Raw genomic sequence first — 25,150 nt, forward strand, 5'->3', positions numbered from 1 at the left:
CCCACCCCAGCAGCCTTTCTGCAGCCTGCAGGGAGCGTGCCCTTTCTGCGGGAGGAGGATGTTGTGCCAAGCCCACCTCCCTCTGCTCCTGCCCAACCTGCCAATCACCACAGCCCTGCCTCACCAGCAACTGGCCTCTCCTGGTGGCCAGCCTGTGCCCAGCACCTGGCACACAGCTGTACCTGACACCAGAAGGCAGGGGCTCGGCTGCCTGCCTTCCTCTCTTCCCCCTGCTGGCCAGGGGGCTTTTCCCACACGCACTGGCCAGCAGTAGCACCTTGCGGGACAAAGGCTCCTGGGGCAGGGCTGGCCGCTTCTGAAAGGCTGTCGCAGCCACATTTGGGCCACAACTGCTGTTCTGCGCCAAGAACCTCTCCCCTGCCTGCCGGCCCAGGAATCCCTGCGCTGCCCCAACATTCTTCACTAGCTCCCTTCTGCCACCCCGCTTTGGGAATCCCTCATTTACACTGAAGAACCTGGTTCTATGATCAAAAAAGGGAGGGAGGTCGTCTTAGGATTTCTCAGTTGTGGAACCAGCTTGTTCCAGAAAGACTTCGCTAAATACCCTTTGCAAAGTCAGACTATTAAATCCTGACCCACATTTCACGGCTCTTCTGTACTTTTGTCTACAGTAACAGCAGCAGGGGAAAAAACAACAACCACAACCATGTTTCTTTTTCAGAAGGGATAATTTACAAGGCAACCTCAATTTCCGCTGCCTCTGAGGCTTTCGAGACCTATTTCTGTTCCTTTATTAATGCCGATGCCGACATGGCAATAATGATATAATTGCAAGGCGTTGAATTTGTTCATAAATTGTAATAATCTTAAAAACAAGCACTTTGTAAATGAAGAACAACCGTGCCACGGCTGTGCTAACAGTTCAAAGCTAAACGACACATTTTTTTATTCTGAAGCTGGTTTGTATCAAATGCAACGTCTGATGCAGACATTGTGTTACAGCACCCTCTAGTGGAAGGAAAGCAAAACTCGTATCACTGCAAGACTCTGGGACACCTTAACTGGGACACCATGTCTCGAAAGCAGGGACACGGGGCAAACTGGCCTCGCCTGTGTCACGTTGGCTACTGAGCTATTCTGGATTAAATCTGGAAGAACGGCAGGCCTTTGGGGCAAGTTCCTTCCGCTGATACTTATTTAATGGCGATATAAATGACACTTGTTTTTTCATGAGAACCTAAGGAAGAGCCTGTTGGATCAGACCTGCTGGATCAGACCAGCAAACTCTATGCTGGGGAGCAAACTCTATGCTGGGGAAAATTAGGAAAGGAATTGAGAATAAAACTGCAAAGATTGTCATGCCCTTATATAAAGCAGTGGTGCGACCGCACTTGGAGTACTGGATCCAGTTCTGGTCGCCACATCTCAAAAAGGATATTGAAGAGATAGAAAAAGTGCAGAGAAGGGCAACGAGGATGATTGAGGGACTAGAGCACCTTCCTTATGAGGAGAGGCTGCAGCGTTTGGGACTCTTTAGTTTGGAGAGGAGATGTCTGGGGGGGGATATGATTGAAGTCTATAAAATTATGCATGGGGTAGGAAATGTTGACATTTTCAATGTATGCCCCCTGGTTCTAGTATTGTGAGAAAGAGACAAAAAATTCTCTCTTTCTCACAATACTAGAACCAGGGGGCATACATTGAAAATGCCGGGGGTAAGAATTAGGACTAATAAAAGGAAACACTTCTTCACGCAACGTGTAATTGGTGTTTGGAATATGCTGCCACAGGAGGTGGTGATGGCCACTAACCTGGATAGCTTTAAAAGGGGCTTGGACAGATTTATGGAGGAGAAGTCGATTTATGGCTACCAATCTTGATTCTCTTTGATCTGAGATTGCAAATGCCTTAACAGTCCAGGTGCTCGGGAGCAACAGCCGCAGAAGGCCATTGCTTTCACATCCTGCACGTGAGCTCCCGATGGCACCTGGTGGGCCACTGCGAGTAGCAGAGAGCTGGACTAGTTGGACTCTGGTCTGATCCAGCTGGATTGTTCTTATGTTATTATGTTCATGTTCAGAGTCCCTCGAGTCCAGCACTCTGCTACTTGGAGTGGCCCACCAGGTGCCTTGGGGAGCTCCCAGGCAGGATTCCAACAGATAAAAGATGTCTAGTGTTGGTTGCTGAATCCCCACCACTTAAAATATTGGCTCTGCATGAGCTCATCTGCTTCCAGCAACTGCCGCCCCCCCCCCCCCGCAAATACTCCCTTTTCTGCATCAGTTCATATGGCATCTGTCAAGCCCCAGCAGTCTTATGGTGACCTTGTAGGGTTTTCAGGCCAGACATGTTCAGAGGTGGCGTGCTGTTGCCATTGCCTGCCTCTGTGTGGGTTCAGGGAGTCCACAGACAACCGTGACTGGTCCAAGGTCACCCACCAGATTTTATCTGGAGAAGCAGGAACCAACCCAGACTGGAGTCCACTGTTCTTAACCATGACGGTTCGTATTAGGGTGGCCAGTTGGGAAATTCTGGAGATTTGGGGACTGAGCCTGCAGAGGGGTGGGAGATCAGCACGAACGGGATGCAACCGAGCCCACCGTTTGAAGCTGCCCTTTTCTCCAGGAGAACAGACTTTTGCCTTCTGGAGACCAGCCCTAATTCCAGAAGACTGACAGTGCTCAACGCAAAGCTCTTTGTTCTGCCCTCTTGACTCCCTCAGCTGTGGCTGCTGATGCTGACCCCTTGCCAGCACCCTCTGGCACTTTCTGAAACTGTGTGTATCCCAACCCCCCCCCATTCCCGACTGTGCTGTGTTCCTTTGCTTGGAATACACAACAGACAAGTCAGCCTCACAGGCAAATATATTAAGAGATGTGAGATTCAATACCATTCTCAATAACGGAGGAGGAGGAGGAGGAGGAGGAGGAGGAGGAGGAGGAGGAAGAAGAGGAAGAAGAGGAGGAGGAGGGAAAAGAGGAGGAGGAGGAAGAAGAGGAGGAGGAAGAAGAGTTTGGATTTATATCCCCCCTTTCTCTCCTGCAGGAGACTCAAAGGGGCTGACAATCTCCTTGCCCTTCCCCCCTCACAACAAACACCCTGTGAGGTAGGTGGGGCTGAGAGAGCTCCGAAAAGCTGTGACTAGCCCAAGGGCTAATCTGAATTCCCCAGATAATCCTCCACAGCTCAGGCGGCAGAGCGGGGAATCAAACCCGGTTCCTCAAGATTAGAATGCACCTGCTCTTAACCACTACGCCACTGCTGCTCGCCCCTGCTGTTATTACTTTAACAATGCAATGCAATATCTCCATGTTTCAATCCCAGCATATAACAACTTCAGGGTTTTTTTGTTTTTTGGCAGGGTTATATATCACCAAACTGTCCTCCAAAGTTGTACTGCAAATGAAACATTTAACGATAGAATCAAACTATTATTCCAAAGGTCTTCCCTTCAAAACTAGGACCAACTTACTAATCAAAGTTCCACAATTCCTCTTTCAGACAGGTCCCCACCCCCATGCTGCCACTGAGAAGCATTTTCAAACAGTCACATGAGGAGCGGTCCTGGAAGAAGCATCGGCGACGATCAACCAATTCTCCCCAGGACAATGTCCACCCAGAATGGTCTCTCACCCCTGGAGGAGAAACCTCTGGCTAAGAAGCCACTTAAATGGACCAAGAGCTGCCAGGACAGAAGGGCAAAACAGTCCATTGGCCGACAGGCTGCAAAACCCCACCAACATTCAAGGCTCCTCTACCCTGCAAGCACTCTTCTTTGGAAAAATAATCCACCTAGGATCAATGCTCTGAACCTTTTAACATTCTGGGACCATTTCCAAAGGAGAAATGTGACCCAAGATCATCACTTTGGTCTCTCACACTTTCCGGCTGGTAACCATAACACCTACATTCATATTTTAGGGAGCTTTTGTAGCTCCAAGATTATGAAACAATCCCTCCAGAGAGGGGTGCCTGGCCCTCTCGCTCCCGATCTGAAAGAGGCAGCCGGATATGGTTTTATTTAGGCCTGTGTTTGATTAAAGCAGTCCTACACTGTGATTTAAAACTTTGGTTTTATGCATTTCTATCTCAGAAGCCCGTGGCACAGAGTGATCAGCTGCAGTCCTGTCGTCCAAGCGCAGAGGACTACGATTCTCCACAGCAACAGGCCACTGCTAACAGCCAGGCCTTCCCCACAAAAGCCAAAAAGCAACATACTGCAAGTATAAGTTTTAAAAGGGGGGAAACAGCTAACCTCAGCTACAGCCAAGCACCAGCTAAAATGCAACTTTCTGGTTATTAGCAAGCATGATCAGACCAGAGGTGGGATCCAGCAGGTTCTCACAGGTTCCCGAGAGTAGGTTACTAATTATTTGTATGTGCCGAGAGGGGGTTACTAATTAGTGATTTTGCCACGTGATTTTTGCCTTAATTACGCCCCTCCTCTCAGCAGTAGCGCATAGAACTTGAAGCAGTCTAGCACAGGGATAGGGAACCTGCGGCTCTCCAGATGTTCAGGAACTACAATTCCCATCAGCCTCTGTCAGCATGGCCAATTGGCCATGCTGGTAGGGGCTGATGGGAATTGTAGTTCCTGAACATCTGGAGAGCCGCAGGTTCCCTACCCCTGGTCTAGAAGGTGCACCGGCGTGCGTGGCAGCCTGCGCCTGTGTGCATTCGTTTCCCACCCAAGGACCGATGCAGCAGCTGCCTCCTTGCCACAGCCCCGCTTAGGAATGCCCCGCCCCCGTAATGCCCGGCCACGCCCCTGTCGTGCCCCGCCCAGCCCCATTGGCGCTACGCCACAGTTTGAATCCCACCACCATGGGAACCCGTTACTAAAATTTTTGGATCCCACCACTGGATCAGACCAAAACCAGCGACTGAAAGACGGACATCCAGTGATGGGATTCAGCCAGTTCGCCAGAACCTGCATCTAACTTTTTGTAGAGCTTGGCGAACCAGTTGTTAAGGGAATCCCACCACTGCTCCTAGATGCCGGTCGAGCTGGGGCGCCTGCATGCTGGCCATTCACCAGGCGCTCCAGGGCGGCACGCACAGCCTCGGTGTCAGACTCCAGTCCAAAATAAAGAACGGTAGATGATTCGCTATAGTTTTTATTGGGAATACTAAAAATCAGACAGGCAGAGAAGATTCTGACAATCTCAAGCAACGCTTGGGCTTAAATTCCACTGTTCCCCCGCCCCTGGCCCAACAGGTACCAACCCCGTTCCCACAACATCAAAGGGAAAGTTCAAAGAAGAGAAAGCATTTCACACAGATAGGATTGAAGCTACACCAGCCCCACTAGGCCGACTGGCACAGACAGAAGAGATGCTGGCACCTAGGTGTGAAGAAGCATCCATCACTCCGAGATCCCTCCCCCCCCCGAAGAAGGCCATTCTGACCCCCGGCAAGCTTGGTTTGGACCAATGGGGGCGCCCTGAAGCTCACTGGGCTGCTGAGAGCTCAGCGAGAGCTTCCCCGCCTTGCCCCCCTTTAAGCTGGCTGGGCTGCCATGCACCTGGTGAGAGCTTGATGGGAGGCAAGGCGGGGAAGCTCTTGCCAGGCTCTCGGCGGTCCAACTCAAGTTGGACCAATGGGGGCAGCCTGAAGCTTGCCGGGCTGCCGAGAGCCCAGCGAGCGCTTCCCCACCTTGCCTCCCCTCAAGCTGGCTGGCCCGAAGCCACTGCCTTACCTTGCTTCTCCCCCCACGAACATCGGAAAGGGAGGGCCAGGGGCGCAGCAGCCAGGTAAGTGGGTGGGGGGGGGGACCAGGGTTGATCCATTTGAATCCCACCACTGCAGACATCCTGGTGGTGGGGGGGCAGTTTTATGTTTATCAAAAGCTGATCATGGCGCCATGTTAAAGGGCATAATTCAGCCCTTTAGAAAGAAGGAGGAAGCACCTGAGCACACAGGAACCTGCCCACACTCAGTCAGGCCCTTGGCCCCTCAAGGCCAGTACTGCCTACTCAGACTGGCAGCCGCTCTCCAGGGTCTCAGGCGGAGGTCTTTCCCGTCACCTGCTAGCCTGGTCTTGTTAACTGGAGATGCCAGGGATTGTACCTGGGGCCTTCTGAATGCAGAGGCTTTCCCACTGAGCCAAACAGCAAGGCATTCTGGGACCAAGTGCCACTCTGCTTCTCCGGCTGCAAAAGAGAATCCACCGTCCTCTCTACTGGCCTTGCCTATTTTATACTATTTCCCTAAATATTATTTTTGTTTGTCAACCTGAATTAAAAAAACCCCAAACTCTGATAAAACAAACTTTAAAAATCCACCTTTGTAGAAAGTACTCTGAATGTACTTTGCTCTGGAACGATGGAATGGAGAAGATGAAGCTTTAATCTGTAGTCTTCCTCTGAGGAAACCCTCACCAAGGCATCCAGCTGTTAAGAGAGAAAATAAACCCGACGTCAATAAAACGGGTGCGTATTTTTAGCTTTGCCTCTCAGGGAAAATGAAGCCCAAAGCACTTCATCGGGAGCTGCGAATGCAACCTCTGCCTAAGACATGGATTTCAAATGACACCTTTTGTGCTGCATTATTCAACGGCTAACTCAAGATGTGCTAGAAAACAAGCGCAGGCGGAACGTTCTTAGCCACCAAGATACTATGAAAGTGCCGCTAAGTCAGCCCAATGTTCGTTCTTTAAGTAAAGAATTACACAGCTACAGAAAGTCACCTCGAGATCCCACACTGCATTTATTTATAGTTTCAGAGGGCAGCTGTGTTGCTCTGCAGAGGTGGAGTCTAGTCCAGTAGCATCTTAAGAGACCAATCAGGTTTCTGGGGTGTGAGCTTCTGAGAGTCAAAACTCCTCTAGTCAGATACCTGGGAGTTTTGACTCGCAAAAGCTTATATCCTGAAAACCTTGTTGTATATTTATTTCTGAAATCCTACAGGAAGGCTTCAGTTTCTTGCTTTATGCATTACTCGTTCCTAAACCCAGAAAGATGTGTGGATATAAACAGGAAGGCACCTAAATCACAGCTGCTATTCTAACTCAAGTTTATTCAAATTGGGCTGGCTCTTGAGGCGCACTTCTCTTCAAGCAAGGGGGGACCAGAAAATAACCGGGAAAGGCTCAACCCAACTGTTTCCAAAGGTCCTCTGACTGCCAGAAACAGCTTTTTGGGTGGGCGGAAGAAGCTGGAGGCAGGAGGGGCCACTAGGCCGGCAGAGTTCCACTGGAGTTCTGTGGATCCAGCTCAAAGTAACCATCAGACAGTGAGATGCTCATAATTAGAGCCTGGCACAAACAGAACACCCACGCACACACCACACACACCAGAAAAGACTTCCAGCCTGGCTCACTAAACTCCCCGTTCCCTCCGTCTTGCTCCACTACAGGACGCCGCCCACCCCAAACAAGTTGCTGCTTATTATCTGGAATATGCTGCCACAGGAGGTGGTGATGGCCACTAACCTGGATAGCTTTAAAAAGGGCTTGGACAGATTTATGGAGGAGAAGTCGATCTATGGCTATCAATCTTGATCTGCCTTGATCTCAGATTGCAAATGCCTTAGCAGACCAGATGCTCAGGAGCAGCAGCAGCAGCAGCAGGCCATTGCTTTCACCTCCTGCATGTGAGCTCCCAAAGGCACCTGGTGGGCCACTGCGAGTAGCAGAGTGCTGGACTAGATGGACTCTGGTCTGATCCAGCAGGCTAGTTCTTATGTTCTTATGTTCTTCTTATTAGTTCTTGGGCAGCAAGCCTAAATGTGTTTTTTGAGGCAACAAAGGAGGATTTCTTCCCAGGAAAGTGGGCTTAGAATCTAGAACGGTGGCTCTCAGTGGACGACACGAGACTCTTCTTACCTCCTTCTCTGAAAACTGTACGTTTACACTGTCCTCCTTTGCATTCTTGATCATAATCGTAACGATTACATGGGATTCTGTTTGGTACCAGTCGTGCCTGAAAAGAACACAAGTGACTATTTCAGCTTTACCCTGTGAGTTGCTGCATGAGATGTTTCCCAACAGTTCCCCTCTCCCCAAGGGAACCAGGCTCCTGAAGGCACGTTTTCATGGGCCTTCCTTTTAAAGACGTGGATTTGCAAATATGGAAACATTCCACACAGACAGGACGCAACCAGAGCTACAAGGAACGCAGAGGTGAGAAAACAGCAGACGCCTTTCCTGGAAGATGGTTCACCCACCCCTTTGGATCTGACCTTGGAACAAAGAGCTGGTGGGAAGCGTTTCTAGAGGCACGCAGTTTGGACAGGGGAATGGGTAAGCACGAGGGGCCCATTCAGTGCTCCAGGGAAAAACTGGACTTAAATTGGGGGAGGGGGAGAAGCGCCCTTCCAGGGACTTCATGCTGGGTGCTGTGCAGAAGCCCCAGATTATGCAGAGAGCTGTCAGCGATGCCGGCCTCTTCACTTGGGATTGGGAGAGGGGGGAAAGTGGGGGCTGTCACAGAATGGCTGCCTAGGGGGGCTCTAAGCCCACCCCTCCACCATGGATGTCAGATTAAAATTTTGTTCAAGTGAAACATTCAGGGGGGAAAACAGAAAGTTTTGGGTTTTGTCAGGACCAAGCTTAATACCACTTGCTGACCAAAATTAGGGTAGCTTTAGTCACTCACTGCAAAGCCTTTGCAGGACAAGAGACTCCAATAAGGGAGCTGGTTCAAACCAATCCTGAGTGATCTTTAAGCCTGTATGCAGAGGATTTTAGTTGTCATGCACAAAGGATAGGACAGATGCTTGGAGTACAGGGTGCTTTTCCCTCCTGCCGTCCCCACCCCCAGCCTTCTCGTTCTGCTCTTTCCCTGTGTCTTTTCTCAGTTCCCCCCTCCCCACATCCTACATGCTGCTGGTGATGCTGAACAAAAGGAACTGGGAACTCCTGGAACGGAGGAGCTGCAGAAATTGTAGGGGAGCATGTAGAGCTAATGGGCAGTGTTGCAATACAAACATTTGATCCTTCTTGGTTTATACACAATGGGCAATTAGAGTGTTCTTAGCAGATAATGCAGCAGCCCTCAGAAAAGCCCAGGCTAGCTTGGAAGTCCGGCAGGGCTGGGATGTGGATGGGAGACCACCCAGAAAAAAGGGGGCTGCTCTGCAGAAGAAGGCCGTGGCAACCCACCCTTGTTCATCTCCTGCCTTGAAAAGCCCATGAGGAATCCCTTCAAGGCATTGGCCGTGAACCGGTTGCGACTCTACGGCACACTTTACCTTTTACCACGGCGAAGAGATGACTTTGGCAGGAATGTGATGATCTGCATAAAACAGCTTGCAACCACACTCGCATTTCCCCAGGAGCCAGAACATCCACTACCCAGGACAGCCCAAAATATTCCACCTGGGCTACTACAGAAGGGGAGAGGGAAGACAATGGCACTCCAGGGGCAAGTCCCAGAGCCCCTGAAACACTCGTCTGGGAGCAGCTCAATATTTGCGGATCGCTTAGTAGCTTGACAAGTAAAATGAACTAAATAATTTGTTTTATTGTGTGTTGTACCTTTCAATGGGTCCACAATAAGAACAAAAACAACATCAATAAAACCAAAGCTCAGTGGAAAGCTCACTGCACGTGAGCTCCCAAAGGCACCTGGTGGGCCACAGCGAGTAGCAGAGTGCTGGACTAGATGGACTCTGGTCTGATCCAGCTGGCTTGTTCTTATGTTCTTATGAAAAAACACACAGCCATAATCTGCCATTTGTAATTTGGAGACCCACACTGTCTGACTGCCATGAAGGTCTATTGTAAACACAGCTGAAGTAGTATGTGGAGCACTTTGCACTCTTGGGAAGGCTGCACAAAGACTGAGAAAAAAGAATAAGAACAAGAAGCCTCTTACTTGAACTTGGGTGTCTGTGACGGGTGTTGCAAAACCTGGGAATCCTCCAATGGGATGGAAAGAGATTCAGGCGTTAGAACAATTTAACAGTGTTTTCACACCGAGTGTCATTTTGACAGCACAAAAGACCACTTTTTGATGGTTATCTCTGACAACTTGAGTGCATGAAACAAATAAAAACCTCAAATGTGTCACATTTTTAAAAGTGAATGGTAAAAGCTCAGTTGACGGGGGCGGGGGCAATTGGAACACAACAGGAATTCACTTCAGGCACCGTTTGAATTCCTTAGCTGCAGCAACACTGACATACCCAGCAACACCCTACTTACCCAGTAGCCGCAATTATTTTGAAATGCTTGTCTTTTAGCTACAAATCCCCCCAAGATTGACATACTAAACTTAACAGTGCAATCTTTTGCAGAGTTGCTATAGCTTAATCTAGGGGAAATCAATAGTCTTAGACTAGAAGCACTTCACACAGGGTTGCTAATAGACAACAGATTCCCCAGAGAAAAAAAGAAATTCACTGCACTTCAGACTAAAAAGCAGCTCTTATGCAGATGGGAGAAAAAGATGTCATCCACTTCAGACAAAGTGATATGCTTCAGAAAGTGAGAGTGTATGAATTAGAAAGAACCTTACCATTTTAGTCTGCGATTTCGCTGCAAAGCAAAAGCAAATTGCATTTTTAGAACAAAGCACATCGAAAAGAATCAAAACGCATCTTAAAACTTCTTAATGATCCTCGTAAAGTTTGGGTCCACTGCAAGTTTTTTCCTGGGGCGCAAGGATTTCCACCAGCAAAGCGTGACTTTCTCAACTCCCCCTTCCTGGAGCAGTTTAATATAACCCCCAGGAATAGAATTTTAGGAGAGTAAATAAGACAAGATGATTGTCCGTGGGAAGAAATCCTCACACCCATGATAAACTCTGGTGGATCCAAGCCAAAAAGGACAAAGATATGAAAGGTTTCTGTTCCATTTGTGTTTGCTAAGAACCGATTTTTACAGCTATTCTCAGCTTGAACGCCCCCGGCAACACACTTACCTGGATCAGATGGAAGAAAACATTCTGGGGATAAAGATCTAAGTAATCATAGAATCGGAGTAAAAAGAAATAGTGTCTTACACACCACCTACAAATTTCACTGAAATCATTACATCCACTGGGTGGTAAAATGACCTTTCCCCCCAGTCAAGCATTAACAGCTGTAAGTTAAATTCCATAATTTTGGATTATAAGTATACCTTGAACAGTTTCAAAATTATACTCAAGTGCAAAAATAAAGTATGTTGTAATAAAATACTAAAGTACAATTTTTTGCAAGATCTGAAGCATGACAAAATAAAATTCAATTTCTGCTTTGCAAACAGACTCTTTTAACTTAAACTTGGAGGGAAACACGGGTAGCAGAAAACCACAGACTTTGAATTATTCAGAAGCTATTAAAATATTTGATGCCCTGTCCAATGGTCAATTCTTAACACGATTAGACCCAACATTCCCACTACTTTTAAGAAAAGGTTGACATCCCTCAAAATTCAGCACAGTCACTTAAGGCAAAAAGAAAGGTAAATGATTACAGGAAGCATCTACATTTCGGGCCAAGTCCAAAATTATTAAGATGTCATGGAAATCAGAAAATTAATCCCCCAAAATGGATCCCAATGTAGATACATGAAGATGTGAACAGGTAGAGAACAGACGACATTAATGTGACCATCCACTTGTCTCTTATTGTTAAAGTTGTTTCCACAAAAGGAAATGATTCTGTGCTCTGAATTTTAGGGTATTTTTTCTAATAATAGCAATCTATGCCCTATCTTACAGAACTGAGGTAAGAATAACCAAGACTGCCCAGGCAAGTTTTCAGCATTGCCAGCATTATGAAACTCTTGGATTCAAACAGGGATTTTTATAAGGTCCTATTTTTAAGTTTCTTTCTTTCTTTCTTTCTTTCTTTCTTTCTTTCTTTCTCTCTCTCTCTCTCTCTCTCTCTCTCTCTCTCTCTCTCTCTCTCTCTCTCTCTCTTTCTTTCTTTCTTTCTTCGATTTTTATACCGCCCGATCCCCAGAGGGCTCTGGGCGGTGAACAACACAATACAACATCAAACAGGAGCAGGTCATACACAAAATATAAATACATAGGCTCCATCTCATAATCATCAGTAAAACAACCTAAAACTCATAAAACAGCGAATAACAATTAATACATAAATAATACATAAATAAACAAGAGGCGTCCAGAAACCCCAATTTAAAACATACCCCCAAAAAGGGGGACGGTGGGCCCCTCAATATGAGGGGACTCTGATGTAGCAGCACCAAGGCAAAGAGCAGTAAGGGGGCACCATATCAGCGGCTGGGCACCCCAAAGGCCCGGTGGAACAGCACAGTCTTACAGGCCCTGCGGAACTCGCCAAGGTCCTGCAGGGGCCGGACAGTTGGAGGGAGGGTGTTCAACTGTGTGCCTATCTGACTTCACAGACCAGATCCCAGGACTCACAAATAGAGTGCAGCTCACCCGGGGGCGGGGGGGGGGGGGGGCAGCACAAGCTATTTTCCTGAGGGTTGAGGGAGGGATCTTTTTCAGGATCTTTACGGGATGCTGACTGGAAGGATGCATCATACAGAGAGGCTGGCAGAAAAAATACACATTTCCTCATGTGAGTTCCTCAGCAAATGGAACAAGGGCTCACACAAGGGTGATATTTCAAATTCCCCCTTCCGCTGTCCCTTCCACCATAAGCCTATATGGGCTCTGAAGTGTGTGGGGGGGAGGGGGGATCAGCAAGCTCACAAACTCTGTTCCTTCTGCAGCTGTTTGGATCTCAGCAAAATCACACAGGATCCAGTTAGTCATTTTTCCTCCAAGGAAGTAAAAATGCTGAATTTTTGGCTAATAGCTGTAGTTTAACAACATGGCTTGGAATCTATCTCTCTCTGTTTGCTTTAAATTAGTTACTGTAGAGCTTTACTGTGGAGCTTTCCCAATCCACCTTTCCTGCACCCCAAACAGCAAGGTAGGCTCTGGGGCCAATGGCCTCCCCCCTCCCCCCCATTTCCCTAACACCTACCTGGTTTGCCAGGAGAGCGACCTCCTCGCTGGGCCTGCCTGTGATTGTCCCAATCCTACCCACACGCTTTCTCTCAGGCCCCAAACCCAACCCGGCCCGGCAGGAGAGCATCCTCCATTCCAGCCTGCCAGCGGCCTCCCCTCCCTCCCTGCAGCTCCCAAATACCTACCCAGCCGGCCAGGAGGGAGTTCTCCTCACTGCGGCCTCTAGGGAAAGTACTATTTTTTAAAGAGGAGCTCACAACCTGCTCTTCATCTCCCCCTACCTCCCCCCAGTATCTGAAAAATGAGAGACAAAAATGCCCCAAGTCAAATGTTGGCCCCGTCCCCTTGACTTCTTTCTACCTGTGGGGTCTGATGCAGCGACAAAGAAGGGAACCTAAAGATCAACAGCCCCAGGAAGATGGAGGCCCTTGGCCTGGCTCCTCTGCTCAATTCACACCCTCCCAGTGGCTTCTGGGGAACCAGACCGTCCCAACTACAGTCAGAAAATGCCCCCTTAAGTCAAGAGGGGAGGGTATTCTGAGCAGAACAAAAAACAACCCTACAACTCCTATTTTGGCTTCCCAGCATCATAACTGGCACAAGCAGCTTGATGCGGAAGGGCAGGGCTGGCTGAGCACCATCAGCTGTGCTTGGATCCAGCTCCAGCTGAAAGAATGGGCAGTTTTCATTTGACTTACAGGCGTCATGTGAGCACGCATGCACACGTCTGCTTGCGCAAGGTTAAGAGAGATGCCTGCTCTCTCTGGAAGATGCAAGAACAAGTCCTTCCTCCTCAGAGGAACAGGAAAGGAACAGTCTCTTTCTTACTCAGAACCAGCATGATGTAGTGGTTAAGAGCAGGTGGACTCTAATCTGGAGTTCCATTCCCCACTTCTCCACAGGAAGTTTGCTGGGTGACCTTTGGTCAGTCACAGTTCTCTCCGAATTCTCTCAGCCCCACCAACCTCACAAAGTGTCTGTTGCGGGGAGAGGAAAGGAAAGGAGTCCGTAAGCCCCTTTGAGTCTCCTTACAGGACAGAAAAGTGAGGTATAAATCTAAACCCTTCTTTTCTACTCCACAGCCAGCAGGAAAGAAAGAGCTGAAATGGTTAACCAAAAGTTTTAATCAATGTTCATTTTTTCTCGGAAACCCCTTTCCAAAGCACCCCTTGGATCTCAGAACCTCTGATCTTCAACATGACCCACATTCAATAAGTGGAGATCAATCTAACAGCAGCTATGAGAAGACTCAGAAGAGGGGAAATGGGACCACAGGCCAAGATTCCCAACTCTTGAATGTAACAATAGACTCAATAAAGCATTGCTTACTGTTAAGGGCTTCTTCACATCTTTTAATCCAGTCAGTAAACATTTCATTGGTACCTAGCAGATAAATACAAAATGAAAGAACATCAGGATACCCAAAAAGTTTTCCACTGGCACAAAGCAAGAAATTTCCAGTTACACTGAACAGTTACACAACCTTTTCTGAACGTCACACACTCTGAATTCTGAAATTCCCTATCTCACACTAAACTACTGCCCAAAAGGTTCATGTTACTGTTGTGATGGATGTGAACACAACCAATGGTATGAAATTAACTAAGATATCAGCAGCTAAGATTAGATATCTTAAAAATATCTAGTATTACTTTAACCACAGCATTTTGAGCTGCACCAAATATTAAATCTACAGTTTTTTAACAAACAAAAGAAACAGCTGGGTTCCCTTTGATCCATTCCACCACCGGTGGGGCCTTGCCTTGATGGAAGAGATTCACATGCAGGGCAGGCATCGCTGTTGGTGGAAGAGAGCCACAAGATGTAACTTGCTGGGCACCTTCCAACTTTCCACATTTCTTCCATGGCAATTATAACCTTCTGAATGAAAAAAGGATGGCAGCTGCCCTAGGAAAAAGAAGAAGAGTTTGGATTTATACCCCACCTTTCTCTCCTGTAAGGAGACTCAAAGTGGCTTACAAACCCCTTCCCATCCTCTCCCCACAACAGACACCTTGTGAGGTAAGTGGGGCTGAGAAAGTTCCAAAGAACTGTGACTAGCCCAAGGTCACCCAGCAGGTTATGGAATGGTGGGCTGCCAGAGATTCCCTCCCCACCACACAACTGAGAATCTCCCCCATCTGAACATGGCGGCCATCATTTGAGTGAATTCTCTAGCCTAGAGAATCCACTCAAATGGTGAATGAAAGAGGGGAAACTGGACTCTTCCTGCTGCCATAGTTCACACAGGCCAGCAAGAAACATTTGAAACCCAGGTTACAGGGAAAAGACTGCTTGCTTTGCAATCTTCATTTAACCTGCGGGGCTCTCTAAAACAAATCTTACCCACTTTGGAGGAGTGTTCTGTGTGAACCTCTATCTCCAAGACAGATTTTTTTTTGTTTTAGATTGGCTGTGCGGAGTCTCCCAGTGAGTGGCACCAAAGCTTCAGGCCGATCCTGATAGCCTAACACAGAGTTGGCTGCCTAGGGAGGTGGTGAGCTACCTCTCTCTGGCAACCTTCAGGCAGCGGCTGGACAAACACTTGTCAGGGATGCTTTTAGGTTGACCTCGCTTTGAGCAGGATCTCTGTACGGTCCCTTCCAACCCTGCAATGCAATTCCAGCCCTCCAGCTACACACGAACAGACAGCACAGGCACTTTTTAATCTCCACGTGCAATATCGTACTTACTATTAAGTTTGTGTCCTTCACTGAAAGAGTTCAATGCCGCCTTGTAGCTCTCCATGTGATATTCGCCTATCCTGATGGGTACACGAAGAACAGCATGACCATTCTGCATTCCACCACACCCAGGATATCCATGACAACCGTGTGGCATCCAAATCAGGACAGTCTCCCATTCACCCACAATGGGTCATTGCAGAAAGGACATGCCGTCCTTTCCCCACAACCATGCAAAGGCCTGCTGAAGTGTGTGTGTGTGTGTGTGTGGCGGGCTGTGTACAAGCAGTCTTCCATTCACCCACAACGGGTCATTGCAGGAAGGAGATGCCGTCCTTTCCCCACAGATGAAAACTTGTACCAACCAGGCTACAATAACTATACTTCAAAAATTCTGTCTCCCACTGGAGTAGCAATTTACTTATAAGTAACCCAAATAGTTTTACAACACAATTACTAGATGTTTTGGAAAAACATTTACATCTCTTCCACTGGAGTAATGAAAAAAGCAATTTGTATACAGTTAAGAACAGCACAGCAGTATAATCTTAACACAAAGATAGCAGCTAGCCAGATTCTAGATAAGTAACTCTAATACTTCAAGGCCTCGTAATACTTCAAGGCTGTTAAAGGCAGGTCAAGGTTTCTCAAAAGTTACAATAGTACTTATAATCAAGGAGGACAGCGCTCTGCAATGTGTTTTTTCTTAAGCTTCTCGCAATGTTCTACGTTCCAAAACATCTAGTGATTGTGTTGTAAAATTATTTCGGTTACTTATAAGTAAATTGCTACTCCAGTGGGAGACACAATTTTTGAAGTATAGTTATTGTAGCCTAGTTAGTACAAGTTTTCTCCTTTTCACCTTGGTTGTGTACCTTCCCTTTTGCACAGCATGGAGGAATGTCCTTTCTCCACAACCATGCAAAGGCCTTCTGATGTGTGTGTGTGGCGGGCTGTGTACAGGCGGTCTTCCATTCACCCACAACAGGTCATTGCAGGAAGGAGATGCCGTCCTTTCCCCACAATCATGCAAAGGCCTGCTGAAAAAGAGAGAGACAGTGTGCGTGTGTGTGTGTGTGTGTGTGTGTGTGTGTGTGTGTGTGTGTGTGTGAGAGAGAGAGAGAGAGAGAGAGAGAGAGAGAGAGAGAGAGAGAGAGAGAGAGATTTTAAAAGGACACATACAAGAAATGTAAAATCACCAAAGAGGAATTCAAACAAATAACCAGGATGTGTAGAGAGAAAGTCAGAAAAGCTAGAGCTCACAATGAGCTGAGGCTTGCCAGAGAGGTTAAAAACAACAAAAAAGGTTTTTTCGGTTATGTCTGTAGCAAAAGGAAGAAAAATGATAGGACTAGAGTCACTGCATGGAGGAGACGGCAAAATACTAATAGAGGAAGGAAAAAAGACAGAAATATTCAACACCTTCTTTGACTCAGTCTTTTCCCAAAAAGGAAACAGCCCCCATCCAGGAGAAAATGAAATAGAAGATACAGTAGGAGAAATGCAGCACAAAATAAAGAGGTAGTGCAGCTACTTTAAACGAATTCAAATCTTCAGGGCCTGATGAACTGCATCCCAGGGTATTAAAAGAACTGGCAGAAGTAATCTCAGAAACACTTGATATAATCTTTGAGAACTCCTGGAGAATAGGAGAAGTCCCAGTGGACTGGAGGAGGGCTAATGTTATCTCCATCTTCAAAAAGGGGGAAAAGGCCGACACTAATAATTACCGTCAAGTCAGCCTGACATCAACACCAGGGAAGATTCTGGAGCAGATCATTAGACAGACAGTCTGTCAGCACTTAGAAGGGAATACTGTGGTCACAAAAAGTCACCATGGGTTTCTGAAAAACGAGTCATGCCAGACTAATCTTATCTCTCTTTTTTTGATAGAGTGACAAGCTTGGTAGACAAAGGGAATGCTGTGGACATAGTGTACCTTGATTTTTATAAAGCTTTTGACAAGGTGCCCCATAATATTCTTGCAAGTAAGCTAGTGAAATATGGACTAGCAATGCTACTATTAGATGGATTTCTAATTGGTTGATTGATCGAATTCAAAGGGTGCTTATTAATGGCTCATCTTCATCATTGAGAGAAGTGACTAGTGGGGTGCCACAGGGTTCTGTCCTGGGCCCAGTCCTATTCAATATTTTTATCAATGACTTGGATGATGGAATAGAGGGCATACTAATCAAATCTGCAGATGACACCAAATTAGGAGGGGTGGCTAATACCCCAGAGGACAAAGTCAGAATTCAAAATGACCAGGATAGATTAGAGAGCTGGAACAAGTGACACTTGATATTTTCGATATATTAACCAAAAATAAGACGTGGCAAGATAAACAGAATGAAATTTTGAAGATATGGATAATATACGTGGACTGGATGAAAGAAGCTCGAGTCAATGAAGAAATATGGGAGAAAAGGCTACAGAGAATGAACTTACTGCTGTTTGTGTGAAAAAACTATGAGGAAGATGAAACGGGGGGAGGGAGAAAAGGGGGAAAATGTATTGTTTGAAAATGTATGAAGAAGGAAATTATTATAAACTGTAAAATTCAAATGATACAATAAAAAAATTATTAAAAAAAGATTAGAGAGCTGGGCCAAAACAAACAAAATGACTTCCAACAGAAATAAATGTAAGATACTACACTTAGGCAGAAAAAATGAAATACACAGATATAGGGCGAGTGAAACCTGGCTTGACAACACTCCATGCGAAAGGGATCTGGGAGTCTTAGTAGACCACAAACTGAACTTGAGTCAGCAGCGTGATGCGGCAACCAAGAAAGCCAATGCAATTTTGGGCTGTATCAATAGCATAAGCATAAGCATTTATTGTCATTGTGCACGCACAACGAAATTTACAGCCACATTCCTCGATGCACACAATTTCAGACTCATACATCATACTCATACAATTTCATACAATACATCATACTCATACAATTTCTTACTCGTACCCCATCCTCACTTTCCCCTTCCTCCACCCATCCCTACACAGCCCCAAACACATCAACACAAAGCCGCGTTTAGCATAGCCACAGCTCTAGAGTAGAAGCTGTCTCTAAGGCTCTTTGTCCTAGATTTGATAGTCCTGTATCGCCTACCAGATGGTAGCAGTTCAAAAAGAGAGTGTGCTGGATGAGACGAGGTCTCTCGGAATATTTGGGGCTTTCTTTAGACCGGGAATTATAGAGTTCTTCCAAGGAGGAGAGAGGGCAGCCGATAATCCTTTGTGCAGTAGTGATCACCCTTTGGAGCGCCTTCCTATCTGCCACTGTGCAACTGGAGAACCATACACAGATGCAGTAGGTTAAGACACTCTCTATAGCACAGCGGTAAAAGGACACCAGGAGTTTTCCATCCAGTTGTTGCTTCCTTAAAAGTCTCAGGTAGTACAGTCTTTGCTGGGCCTTCTTAACCACCATGGCAGTCTGTATGCCCCAGGTTAAGTCCTCTTTAATCCTGTAGAAATTTAAAACTAGCCACCCGCTCTACTTGATCTCCATTTATAGTCAAGGGGCTGAATTTCTGAACTATTCCTTCTATAGTCCACTATAAGCTCCTTTGTCTTGTTAGTATTAAGAACCCGGTTATTTTCCCTGCACCATGAGGGCAGTCGGTCCACCTCGCTCCGATAGGCAGAGTCAGCGCCTCCAGGGATGAGCGCCACCGCCGTTGTGTCATGTGAATTTGATAATGGTGTTACTATGATAGACAGGAGTACAATCATATGTATAAAGGGAGAACAATAAAGGACTCAACACACAGCCCTGTGGCGTTCCCATATTTAGAGTAAGAACTGAGGAAACCCGATTTCCCAGTCTAACCCTCTGGGAACGTCCAGACAAGAAGTCCCTAATCCACAAACAGATTGAATGTGAGAGTCCAAGATCCACAAGTTTTGTCACCAGCCTTTGTGGCAAGATTGTATTAAATGCGGAACTAAAGTCCGCAAAGAGCATTCGCACATAATTCCCGTTTTTCCAAATGCGTCAAAGCAGTGTGGAGACTAATGGCAATGGCGTCGTCCATAGATCTGTCTGTCCGATATGCGAACTGATGTTTATCAAATGTATCTGGAAGGCAAGAACTAATATGCCTATGGACCAGGGGTTTTTTTAAGGAGTATAGTGTTAAGATTGAGGGATGTAAATGTACCTCTCTATTCTGCACTGGTTAGACCTCACCTGAAATATTCTGTCCAGTTCAAGACACCGCAATTCAAGGAGGATATTGACAAGCTGGAACGGGTCCAGAGGAGGGCAACCAAAATGGTAAAGGATCTGGAGTCCATGCCCTACAAAGAGAGGCTTAGGGAGCTGTGGATGTTTAGTCTGGAGAAGCGTAGGTTAAGGGGGAACGTGATAGCTATGTTTAAGTATTTGAAGGGATGCCATGTCGAAGAGGGAGCAAGCTTGTTTTCTGTTACCTCAGAAACTAGGACATGGAATAATGGATTTAAGATGCAAGAAAAGAAATTTCATCTAAACATTAGGAAGAACTTCCTGACAGTCAGGGCAGTGGAATTCACTGCTGGATGAGCATATGTTGGGAGTGCTTTGATTATCTGTTCCTGCATTGCATGGGGTTGGACTTGATGGCCCTTTGGGTCTCTTCCAACTCTGTGATTCTATGATTAATTTCAGACTTACAGCAGGAAGCACCCCCCCCTAAAAAAAAAATTTACCCAAACTGTGCTCCACTAATGCCCAAATTATCCACAGGTATAGGCTAGTATTCAACATATTCAGAAAATGGTACCTCTGAAACCTACTGCATTTGCTGGAATTCCAGCAGACACCTACCCTTGTCTGAGAAAAGCTGTGGCATTCCTGGGGTCGAGCGCCAGGGACTTCCTTGCATCTGTAATAGCATCTGCAAGAAACAGCTAACATCAATCTTTCCAGAACTCCACTGTGTTCCCCATTTTCCACTACTTCAACTGCTTGGCTCTGTTTTTCAACACAAACTCTGTTTTGGGCAAGTCAGTCATATCATTTTCCTCGAAGAAGAAGAAGAAGAAGAAGAAGAAGAAGAAGAAGAAGAAGAAGAAGAAGAAGAAGAAGAAGAAGAAGAAGAAGAAGAAGAAGAAGAAGAAGAAGAAGAAGCAGAAGAAGAAGCAGCAGCAGCAGCAGCAGCAGCAGAAGAAGAAGAAGAAGAAGAAGAAGAAGAAGAAGAAGAAGAAGAGGAGGAGGAGGAGGAGGAGGAGGAGTTTGGATTTATATCCCCCCTTTCTCTCCTGCAGGAGACTCAAAGGGGCTTACAATCTCCTTGCTCTTCCCCCCTCACAACAAACACCCTGTGAGGTAGGTGGGGCTGAGAGCGCTCCGAAAAGCTGTGACTAGCCCAAGGTCACCCAGCTGGCGTGTGTGGGAGTGTACAGGCTAATCTGAATTCCCCAGATAAGCCTCCACAGCTCAGGCGGCAGAGAGGGGAATCAAACCGGTTCCTCCAGATTAGATACACGAGCTCTTAACCTCCTACGCCACTGCGTCCATGAGCACAAAAAAACACCCTTTTTGACAGTTATTGTGAAACTGAAATAGTCAAGTGTATTTTTATACGCAACAATTTCTTCATGTTCAAATTATTTGATTGGCTAAATGGATAGTTATCTCAACATAAAGGTTCACCCAATTCAAAGCCCGCACATGACAGAAAAGTAGTAACAGATGAGGGATGCTCAGGAATCAGCATTTTTAAAATGCCACCAAAGATACCTTAGCATCTTTAGGATAAACGTTACCGTGGTAATTCTGAAGAAGAATGTGAGCAAACGCTCGCTGACAGTAATACCCCGCATTATCTGGCTGCTCTTCTAGGGCCGCCGTCAACTTCTGCAAGTAAAAATACCAAAAAAATAAATAAATTAACTTGACATTCTCTAGAAATCCCTCTATAGCCCACAGTGAAATGTCTTGCTTGACACATCAAACAGAATCAATTACCAAAATTCTGCTTTGAGATGAATTACGCCAGCAGCAAAATTATTTGGCTCCAAGAATTGCAGCTTATAACAAAGATAAAAGCCTCACAGCTAACAGAGGTTCAGAGTCAAGACGCTCTAGTCAAAAAGAAGAAAGACTCTTCTGAGGAAATAACTCATTTACCAGTTGTCACGGAGTATTTATTACTGCCCAAAGAGCCATTCTAATTCCTCACAATGTTAACTTCAAAAACATAAAGAAAATGTCATCTGACCCCAAAATGTATTTCTGTATTTCATTCATACCCCACTTTTCTCCACATGCCATCCCCCCAACAACCCTGAGATAGTTTGCACCCCGACACCCACCCATGCCTCTCGGACAGAATCTCACAAACTAGGACCTAAAGGCGGTGTTTTGAAAACACAGGAAAGGAATTGAATCCAAACATACGGCTACGCTGACTGAGCTTCATGAAGTAAACCAGAAATTTGTCAGGGCGATTTCCACCCCTTCTTTGCCCTTGTAAAGCTATGGACGGGAAGGGATTCTCTCTGGTAAACATCAAGAAGATGGTGCCAAATGCTTCCATTGACAGTTTCTCTTCAGCATGTCTCCAACCACAGTGAAATGTCTTGCTTGGCACTCGCCAATACCTTTCCTAGTGCCCACCAAGCCTTTTTACAAAGTGGGTGGTACTGCTGCCCAGCAGGTGCCCCCGACTGACCACTGGAGATCTAACTGGTTGCGCAGATTATAGTAACTTTGTTTCAACATCAGCTGTTGCAGTAGTACCAGTTTTATTATCTCTCTTTCCCAGTGCGGCTTTAAGAAACTGCTCTTCTTCTTCCCTGCCCCTGGGCTTGCTCTGTGTTGTGGTTCTACCCTCTGCGGCAGCAGTCATGTTGCAACTGCCATTTTCTGGTTGCGTCCACTGGCCTGCGCCAAAATTCCAAAGGTGCCCCCACATGCTCAAAAAGATTGGGGACCCCGGGATGCAATATCCAAGGACAGTTTGTACACAGCTAATGTAACAAAACTTATACACACAGCAGGAACTACAGAAAACTCCCTATATCTACACCAAGTCAGGACAGAAACATCAATCCAACATTAAACAGATGAAAGCACACGAAAGGACTCTAAAGGACTCACGTCCCCCCTGCCCCAGACTCTCTGGCGCAAACACTATTAAAAAGAGTGCAAATCACACCATTTAAGTCATGGAACAGTCAGCACCAACAAACCCAAAGTAGTGAACAGAAATGCATGGTACATATTGTAAACCGAGCAAGACTGTTTAGGACACTGGGAAAATATTTTATCCCATGAAAATATATACCAAATCATCACCTCGCTATTACTGAAAATGAATAGGAGATTAAAAATGCACACTTCCTTTTTAAAAATATCAGAATTAAAGAGGACAGCAAGATAATTTAGAGCAGGGGTCAGCAACCTTTACCACCCAAAGAGCCATTTGGACCCGTTTTCCACGGCCCCGGAGATCTACCGAGCTGGAGAGGCAGCTCCGCACGGAACCACCTCTGGTTCGGCCCCTCCACTCGCCTTTCCTTCCAGTGCTGGAAGGTGGAGGTGCTGGGCAGGGAAACCCCTCTGCCCGACAAAGCAGGCAGCCACCTGCTGCGCGGGGCAGAGGGGGGATGGTGGCTGTGGCTTGCCTGGTGTTGCCACCTCTTGTGCTTCAGGAGGCAGTGGCGCTGGGCAGGGAAACCCCCTCTGCCCGATAGAGCAGGCAGCCGCCTGCTCCGTGGGGCAGAGGGGGGATGGCGTCCGCAGCCTGCCCGGTGCTGCTGCTTCTCGCGCTGCGGGAGGCAGCGGCAACGGACAGGGAAACCCCCTCTGCCCAACTGCTCTGTGGGTCAGAAGGGGAATGGTGTCTGCGGCCTGCCTGGTGCCAGGGCAGCGTGGGCGTGTCCCTCCAGAACAGCGCTGGAAGGAGAGGTGAGTGGAGGGGACGTGAAAAGCGGCGCTTTCACGCATAGAGCCGCCTCCGGTTCGGCCCCTCCACTCAACCTTTCCTTCCAGCGCTGCTCTGGGGGGACATGCCCATGCTACCCTTCAACCTCCAGGCCACGCGGAGCCGCAGTTTAAGGCTGAAAGAGCCGCATGCGGCTCTGGAGCCGCGGGTTGCAGACCCCTGATTTTGACCAATGGAAGGAGAAAGGTTTAAGGAGTAGCAGAAAAATAAGGCAAGGAAATAGCTAAAGAAATAAGCTCCACCCAATGCAAAGAACAACCAATTTTCTTCAGTGCAAAAGAGAAGATTGACATAGAAATGCCCGCCCAACACTTGTCCCCCCACCCCTCAATTTTCTGGCATTGTGCCTGAAGGAACTATTTCACTAAAGCATTCACCGGAGAACTCACAAGGAACTCAGACTGCAAGTTACCAAAGTAACACAGCACTAAAAATTCAACCCCTTAGCTTGTGTTACACCCCCCCCCCCCTCCCTAGCTCTCACCAAAGCAGAGAGGTTGCTAGGGCAAAGGCAAACCCTCTGGTTTCTCTACAAGGGATGCTACTGCTAAGCCTCAGAAGGTCACACTTGTGGACACATGATGCTGCCTGATAGTGAAAAGTAGCCGTCAGTGGCGTTTCATCGAAATGGAAGGAGGTCTCCAGTGGGTGCCACAGGCTGAGTTCTGAGCACAGCACTTTTCAATATGCTTATCAATAATCTGGATGAGCGGGTGGAGGGACTACGCATTACATTTGCAGATGACACCAAACTGGGAGGAACAGTGATTCTACCAGAAGATACAGACAGAATTCAACAAGTTCTGAACTCACTGCAAAAGTGGGCGGATGTGAACAAGATGCAATTCAATCAGACTAAGCGCAGAGCTCTGCAACTAGGTAACACAAATGAGAAACACACATGCCGGATGGGGCACATGATCTTGGTGGACTGTAAGCTAAATATGAGCAGCCAGTGTAATGCCACAGCAAAACAGGCAATTGTGATCTTGGGCTGTATCAGCAGGCATAACATCCAAATTGCAAGATGTCATAGTCCCACTGTACACCACACCGGTCAGGCCACAGCTGGAATATTGTGTGCCATTCTGAATGCCCCACTTCAAAAAGATGTGGATTGAATGGTGCAGGTGCAGAGGAGAGTGAGGAGGAGGATGAAGCCCCACGAGGAAAGGCTGAGGGAGTTGGCAATGTTCAGTCCAGAAAAGAGGAAGTTGAAGGGGGGGGGGGGACCATGATTGGTCTCTTTATGAAGAGCTGTAACTTAGAGGCGGGAAGGCAGCAGAGGATAGGACTTGCAACAATGGGTATAAATTACTGCTGGAAAGATACCGGCAGGAAATGATAGAGAGATATTGCCAGTGAGAGTAGTTCAGCAGTGAAATTGACTGCCTAAAGAAAGTGGTGAGCTCCTCCTCTTTGGCAGCCTTCAATTGTCACGGATGCTGTAGGCTGATCCTGCACTGAGCAGGGGGTTCAACTAAATGGCCTGTTTGGCCCCTTCTAATTCAGTGATGCTAGGAATCAGCCCACTGGTTAATCAAGCTTCATTGTGATGGACAACAGCTCTTTGGGAGGGAGTGGGAACTGGGAAGGGGCTGCACCCAAAGTCTGTGGCATATTACGCAGTCCATGGTAACCATTTCCTCCGGGTAGGGATGCCAACTCCATGTGGGGGCATTCC

The 25,150-nt window shown here is 47.0% G+C and overlaps 1 protein-coding gene across 2 annotated transcripts in view; it reads right to left on the bottom strand.

Annotated features, from left to right (window-relative positions):
• Positions 1-25,150, bottom strand: part of SUGT1 (SGT1 homolog, MIS12 kinetochore complex assembly cochaperone) — a 37,007-nt gene that overhangs the window by 11,291 nt on the left and 566 nt on the right. The window contains exons 3-10 of one of the 2 annotated variants that reach the window (XM_048494209.1): positions 21,284-21,374; positions 20,343-20,412; positions 15,533-15,603; positions 14,169-14,222; positions 10,422-10,441; positions 9,780-9,823; positions 7,787-7,883; positions 6,246-6,353 (exon numbers count right to left, since the gene is read on the bottom strand). In XM_048494209.1, coding sequence (XP_048350166.1) covers positions 6,246-6,353; positions 7,787-7,883; positions 9,780-9,823; positions 10,422-10,441; positions 14,169-14,222; positions 15,533-15,603; positions 20,343-20,412; positions 21,284-21,374 — 555 coding nt within the window. Of the gene's footprint in view, positions 1-6,245; positions 6,354-7,786; positions 7,884-9,779; positions 9,827-10,421; positions 10,442-14,168; positions 14,223-15,532; positions 15,604-20,342; positions 20,413-21,283; positions 21,375-25,150 lie in introns of both variants that reach the window. The other variant, XM_048494208.1, reaches the window with a different exon arrangement.

Source organism: Sphaerodactylus townsendi, linkage group LG04, assembly GCF_021028975.2.
Source record: "Sphaerodactylus townsendi isolate TG3544 linkage group LG04, MPM_Stown_v2.3, whole genome shotgun sequence".
NCBI classification, from domain to species: Eukaryota; Metazoa; Chordata; class Lepidosauria; order Squamata; family Sphaerodactylidae; genus Sphaerodactylus; species Sphaerodactylus townsendi.